Here is a 6,454-nt window from a genome sequence, read left to right as displayed (position 1 = left end):
AGTTTTTTGTCTTTTTGGCGACTCATGACATTAATTTTAATTATGAAAGTTTCCCCTCTTGTATTCTTATTTTAAATCCTATATCCTACCTTTACCTAAAGCTCTATTAATTTTTTGTTTGTTCTTAGAAGTTAAATAAAATTATGACTTCTAGTTTTAAATGCATTAATAAATATAAATATGTTTAAAAATTAAAACATTCATTCAAACTGCATTTAAGTTATATTTCCACTTATGTCAAAACTTACAAGAAGTAAGCTAAAATGATGAGTATATATTTAACTGTTGTTTATGACTATATTCGTCTGTCCGTGTGAACGCTGTGATCTCGAAATGCGTAAGAGTGCAGATTTCAGATTAAAATTCCTTATTTTCGCTCATAAAAACCGTGACTTCATATTTACACTCCTAGAAAAATGTTTTCTCGCCCACAAACCTCAAAAAATCTTAAATATGAACGCTGATAACTCGAAAACTTTCAAAGTTAGAGAGCTGGGACTCCCTACCTTTTGTGCTAATGTGTCGATCTCCTCAAAACCTATTCATTTTTTTTTGCATTTAAACTACTTTTTACTGAAATTAAGGAAAGTAACGAAAATATTAAGGTTTTTATTTAATATTTAAATTATTATTATAATCTTTTTTAAGAAATGGCTGTTGGAGAAACAGACGATCTGACTTAAAAAGCCGAAACCCTTGAAGAAAACAATATGCAAATTGATTTTTTTCCGAAAACAGCCCGATTACTTTAAAACTGACAAAGTAGTTTGCGTAGAAACAGACGGACGTACAAATGGACTTGGCTAGATTGACTGGTCTAATGATGCTGATCAAAAAAGTATAGACTTTATATGGTCGGAAATTTTTCCTCGACTGCGTTGCAAACTTCCGACTGAAATCATAATACGAAAGAATCATAAGTTTTTCTGAGCTGTTTGAAAATACGCATTAAAGGAGTAAGTTCCATTCAAGCAACCGTTGTAAACGTGTTATTAGAGCCAATGGAAATTAAAAATATTAGATCAGTCTGGACCAGCGGTAAGCAGTTCTATTAAACGGGCGTAATGGATTTAGTTTACCCGTTACTAGTAGACTAAAGGGGTATCTATATGCCGCTTTACATTTTATTCGCAGGATAAATTTGATTGTTTTTAAAATAAAAATGGTGTAAGTATGCTGCAAAACAAAAATGTTGGGTAATAATACAATTCTGTTCCACATTCGACAAAATTGAATTATTTATATAGGAAACTCGATTAAAGAAGTAAAATTAATTTAAGACCAATGCTCAGACGAATAACTATTTAATTAGTCAAAAAATCGTATTCCATGTAAAGTGTCCCGCTGTAGTCAAGACCTTGGTATTCGTATTAGATACCCGTTTATTAGCTAAAGAAGATGAAAATATGCAAGCAGCTAATGAGCAACGACTACAACATTTTAATAGGATTGCAGCCGGATCGGACAACTATATCTTATAGCTCCCATAGGAACTATCGGGGAAAAAATTAAAAAACAAAAAAGCAAGTTAGCTTCGGCATGCCGAAGTTTGTAAACTCTTGCAGTTATAAGAAATAATCAACTTTAGTAAATATTTTTTTCATATTATTTTCCCACTAATTCCCCGATTGTTCCTATGACAGCTATATGATATAGTCGTCCGATTTTGATAAAATTAATTAAAAAATATTATTTCCAAGCTTAGAAGGTTATATGTTAAAAAACTCCGAAGATATAATTTTTGAATATGATTTTACCACTGATTTTCCGATCGTTCATATGGCAGCTATATGATATAGTCGTCCGACTTTGATAAAATTTAATTCGAGATCCAGAACTTATTAAAAAATGTTATTTCCAAGCTTAGAAGGTAATATGTTTATATATATATTTTTAAAATTTTTCCCCGACAGTTCCTATAGGAGCTATAAGATGTAGTTGTCCGATCCGGCTGGTTCCGACTTATATACTACCTGCAATAGAAAGAAGACTTTTGGGAAAGTTTCAGTCCGAAAGCTTCAAAAGTCAGAGACTAGTTCGCGTAGAAACGGACAGACAGACGCGCAGACGGCAGACGGACATGGCTAGATCGACTGGTCTAGTGAATACTTTATGGGGTCGGAAACGTTTTCTTCACTACGTTGCAAACTCCTGACTGAAATCATTATACCTCTGCAAGGGTATAAAATCATTTATGTAAAGATGTTGTTTCTTTTTTGCCCTCCTGAAACCATCATCTTCTTTACATCTGATGCTGCTCAGATCCGATTCCCAGTGTGCCAACATGATCCTTGAGGCGAGGGAAATCGGATTGGAGACGGAGTTGTTCTGCTGGTGTTGCAGAAGGTGGTATATTGGCAATAAATGCGAGATCATTACAAAGAGTACGATTTCCCGACTAGTAAAACTTTAAAAATGTATAATCAAACAAAGGAATCGTCGCTTGGTGCTGCTGTTGCGGGCTGGGTAATCTTCGATAAATAAATCCAGCTTCTTCGCACATCCCTTAGTTGTGATTTATTGTGATTTATTTTGTTTGTTTTTAAGATACAAAATTGTTTAAGCAAGTCCTCTTTCTTTCTTAAACATTAGAAGATGCTTATGTCCATAAGTTTTTATACCCATTGTAAACTAAAAGAGAAAGTATATAACAGGTAGAATGAAGCGGCCCCTTAAAGTATACCTATATTTTCTTCATCAGGTTAAGATTTCTGATTTTATTAGGAAAAAAATTGGTGGTAAAATAAATACAACGTTTTACATTAAAGTAAACCTTGTTCTTATTATGGTTTATTTAGATACACAGATATTTATTTCTTAATATATTTAAATTTGGTTTGTGCTTCCTTATAATAATCTGTAATTTAAAATTAGTTTAAGCCTAAATACATAGCTCAATGAATTCAGATACAATCGAAATGTTGGTTTCGAAATCTACTAGAGTATTTCAGATCAGAATATATGCATTTGAATACGAGTTTCAAAAAAAAATAACACCACGTATGATATTTAATTGCTTGAATATTCTGCCATAACAAAATAATAAACGTTTTAAATTTTAGATATGTATATTACACAGGCCAGGAGAACTAGGCTTTGTGCTTGGTTTGCACTCGCACTTTAGTATGATTAAGTATGTAGAACACCAGACATTTTTATTTTCCTTCAAACATACATATGTAAGTGTTAAATTTTTTTAATTAATAATATGAGTTATACTAAAATTACATTTTCTTTTCACAAATGCAAGAATGTTTCTGTTGGCCTGTGTAATTTGTTTATCTATTTGTAAAGGACTTTTCATGAAGTTTACTAAGTCGATAATATTTTTAAAAATACTACAAATTATATAAAATTTTTACGCATTTATTTTATATTTGCCTAAAAATAAAAAATAGGATTGACAAAAAATTGCAATTGATTCCAACTCGGGCTACATTATACATTATTTGTAAACTAATTTAATACAGCTCGGGGCTTAATGCGCGCTGTATGAATCTTTGTGCTTTTTTTTAACACTACAGGACATTTTAAGCAATGTACATGTACAGCAATGTTATTTTTGTGCACATTCTTTTGAACTTAAATTCTGAGTGCATTTCGTGGCTCAATAATATGTTAAATGAATCATTTAATTATGTACATTTTTACATGAATTATTATTGAAATGTTAAGAATAACGAAAAGTTAATGGAAATAAATATTTTAAAAGTTTTAAAAACTTTTGTTTTAATGTTTTTGGTTGAATATCGCCCTAATGGACATTTTGGTTTCGTATGTATCAGAGTAGTACACTATTTTTGTAATATTTCAAATACTTCACTTCTTTCGTTATTTTTATAAGCCTCCTAAAGTTGTAACCTAATTTGATCAATAAATGCAAGTTTGAATATAAATTGTTACGTATATACAAAATCTTTTAATGATGGGGTACCACAGAAATCGCGCGATGATGAAATCTTCTGTAGTTCATATTGATGCACACAAGAAACTCACCCTCATTCAAGGCTGCACGGTTTTTGTGACACCACCGATAAATAAACAATTTATATAATTTCGTCAGTTCAAGATTTTGTTGTACGTACAAACGTAAGAATATTAAAATGTAAATGTATACTTATTGCAAAAACCCATTATTACACGGAGAGCAAAGATAATACGTTTTTTTTTAGTTACAAGTCTTATTATATGTGCAATTGGTTAAGAAAAATTAAAAATTCTTTTCATTTAAACTTGCTTGAAACTGCTTTGTTTCTGAGACTGGTTTGTTTTTGAATTGGATTAATTGATTTTCTCTGTTTTTAGGTTGGTGGTAATATTTACAAAAACAGATTTTAAAATTAAAAACAATAAAAGGAAACCTTTTGAACAAGAAATCTTCGTAATACAAATTGTTATAAAATATAATTTTAACAACCATTTACGCTGCGAATGCCAAATAACGACATTAAACAAGAAAAATGTCTGAGGACTCTGATTTTGTGCACGCACTTCCACTTCCTGGCGACGCAGCGGAAGCCAGGGAGTTGGCCCGAGTTGCAGCTAAAGGAGACCTGACCAGGTCTGGCGTCAATGTCGACTGAGGTTGTCCGCTCTCGTAGTAGTAGGATGAATCTGAAATAATTATGCACATTTAATGCTAGACTTAGGAAACCGCAAATTTCTGGTTAAACTAGTAGTTGAGTTATTACTAGGTACTAAAAGATACCAACATTTTCGCAACTGGCTACACTTCGAGGTGATATTTCGGGGGAAAATATGTAACAGGTAGAAGAACTGACCCCAGTATAAATATTCTTGATCAGCATCACTAGTCAAGTCGATCTAGCCATGTCCGTCTGTCCATGTCAACGCAGTGATCTCGAAAATTGGGATTTCACCGCAAATTTCTTTCGCGAATAAGTCATCTGGCTGGATTTGAAAAACTAAAAGTGCAATCGATATTTATTACTTACTTATCAAGCCCCCACCAGCCCCATAGCCATATGATCCGTATGCGCCACCATATTGTGTATAGGCGGGGTTGTAGGCGTAATCTGTGCTGGGCACAACTGAACTACAGCCTGCAATTAAAGAACAAATGTTAAAGAGCTGTATTAAATAACGTAAACATAAACATTAACTGTACGTCAAGCTCAAAAAAAAAATTAAATAAAATTGCTTAAAATACTTAAGTAAAAAAATTAAAAATATACATTTAAAGTTCAAACTGGTTCATTAAATTTAGAGGTTAAAGGCCTGGTAGAGTTCATAAGTATAAAGGACAACCTGAAATTTGCTTCTATATACGAATATCATCTTCGTAAGATCCACTCATATTCAATTTAACAAAAAATTATAAAAGAAGACATTTGAACTACGTTCCTAGTCCTGTAATTTGTAAAATTGTAATTGTAATTTGTAAATATTTTGTAGTTATTTTTACTAATTGAATATTTATTACTATTAATTACAGTTATATATAATTTGTTATATTTTTTTAATAATGGCCTAAAGCAATTTTTAAAGAATTAATTCGCCTCCGAATAAGTCAAATAACGCAATTGTAACAGTCATCCTTGTAAGCGTGGCGGTTCCAAAAAAACTTCAACGCTACATTGTGTTATGTGTGTTTTGCATTTTGTTATGATGCACATTAGAAATTACCCCATTGAATGATCTGAGATTTCTGTGGTACTCATTTGGCGTATTATATTGTCGTATACTCGAATGACATTTTCTTTAACAATTGGTGGCATGCTATTTGGAGCATTAAAGAAAACAAAAAAAAACGAAATATTAGCTGTTCCTAGCAAAATGTTTTTCTGGGAGGTATCTGATAAGCTAAGGAAATAGCCGATTTAGAATAAGAAATCTGATCTTTGGCTGTGTTCGTGCAGAAGCCGCGTGGAAACCAAAAATTAAAAAGGAAGAACGCTATAGTCGAGTGCCCCGACTATCAGAAAAATAGAGATATATAAGCAACAAAGCGATATTTTAGGGCGCCACCTACCGGCTACTTCAGTAGATGTTATGAGGGCTGCAGACAGATTTAAGCGTTTTAACTGGCAGTCTATAGGTATTGATGAGACAAACACATTTCAGATACAATTTTGTCATCAGAAGGTTAGTGCAGATTAAAAAGGACTCCAAGATGTTCCCCGTTATTGTGGAGCTTGACACACAGACAGCAATAGTCCTGGAAATAAGCCTGACGGGGGTGTATAGCTTCTTGGCAGCCAATGTGGAGCTGAAGAACACGCTGGCCCCTTTAGGGAGCAGGAAATAAGGCCGCCTGAATACGCAAATCGATTCAGTATTTCTTTAGGTTATTTATGTACTTGGCGCTTTGGGATTTTTTGAGAATTATACGAACATAAACTGCACTGGCACCGTTATAAGAAGGTTTTTGGTGGTGATGGAAAGAACAAGTCCTTCTTGGCAAAACTAGACATCTGTTGTATATTGCCAATTA

At 32.7% G+C, this 6,454-nt stretch overlaps 1 protein-coding gene across 5 annotated transcripts in view; it reads right to left on the bottom strand.

Annotated features, from left to right (window-relative positions):
• Positions 1-2,615: 2,615 nt before the first annotated feature.
• The window catches only part of LOC108036012 (paired box protein Pax-2), a 42,286-nt gene continuing 38,447 nt past the window's right edge, over positions 2,616-6,454 (bottom strand). For 2 of the 5 annotated variants that reach the window (XM_050886926.1, XM_017111928.3), the window contains 2 exons: positions 4,956-5,063; positions 2,620-4,614 (listed from right to left, as the gene is read on the bottom strand). In XM_050886926.1, the coding sequence (XP_050742883.1) occupies positions 4,448-4,614; positions 4,956-5,063 (275 nt within the window). In that variant the 3' untranslated portion in view covers positions 2,620-4,447. Of the gene's footprint in view, positions 4,615-4,955; positions 5,064-6,454 lie in introns of all 5 variants that reach the window. The other 3 variants (XM_017111929.3, XM_017111925.3, XM_017111926.3) reach the window with 3 other exon arrangements.

The sequence above is a fragment of the Drosophila biarmipes genome, chromosome 4 (genome assembly GCF_025231255.1).
Source record: "Drosophila biarmipes strain raj3 chromosome 4, RU_DBia_V1.1, whole genome shotgun sequence".
NCBI classification, from domain to species: Eukaryota; Metazoa; Arthropoda; class Insecta; order Diptera; family Drosophilidae; genus Drosophila; species Drosophila biarmipes.
Note: the sequence above shows the minus strand (reverse complement) of the source record. Positions and strands in the feature narration are given on the sequence as shown.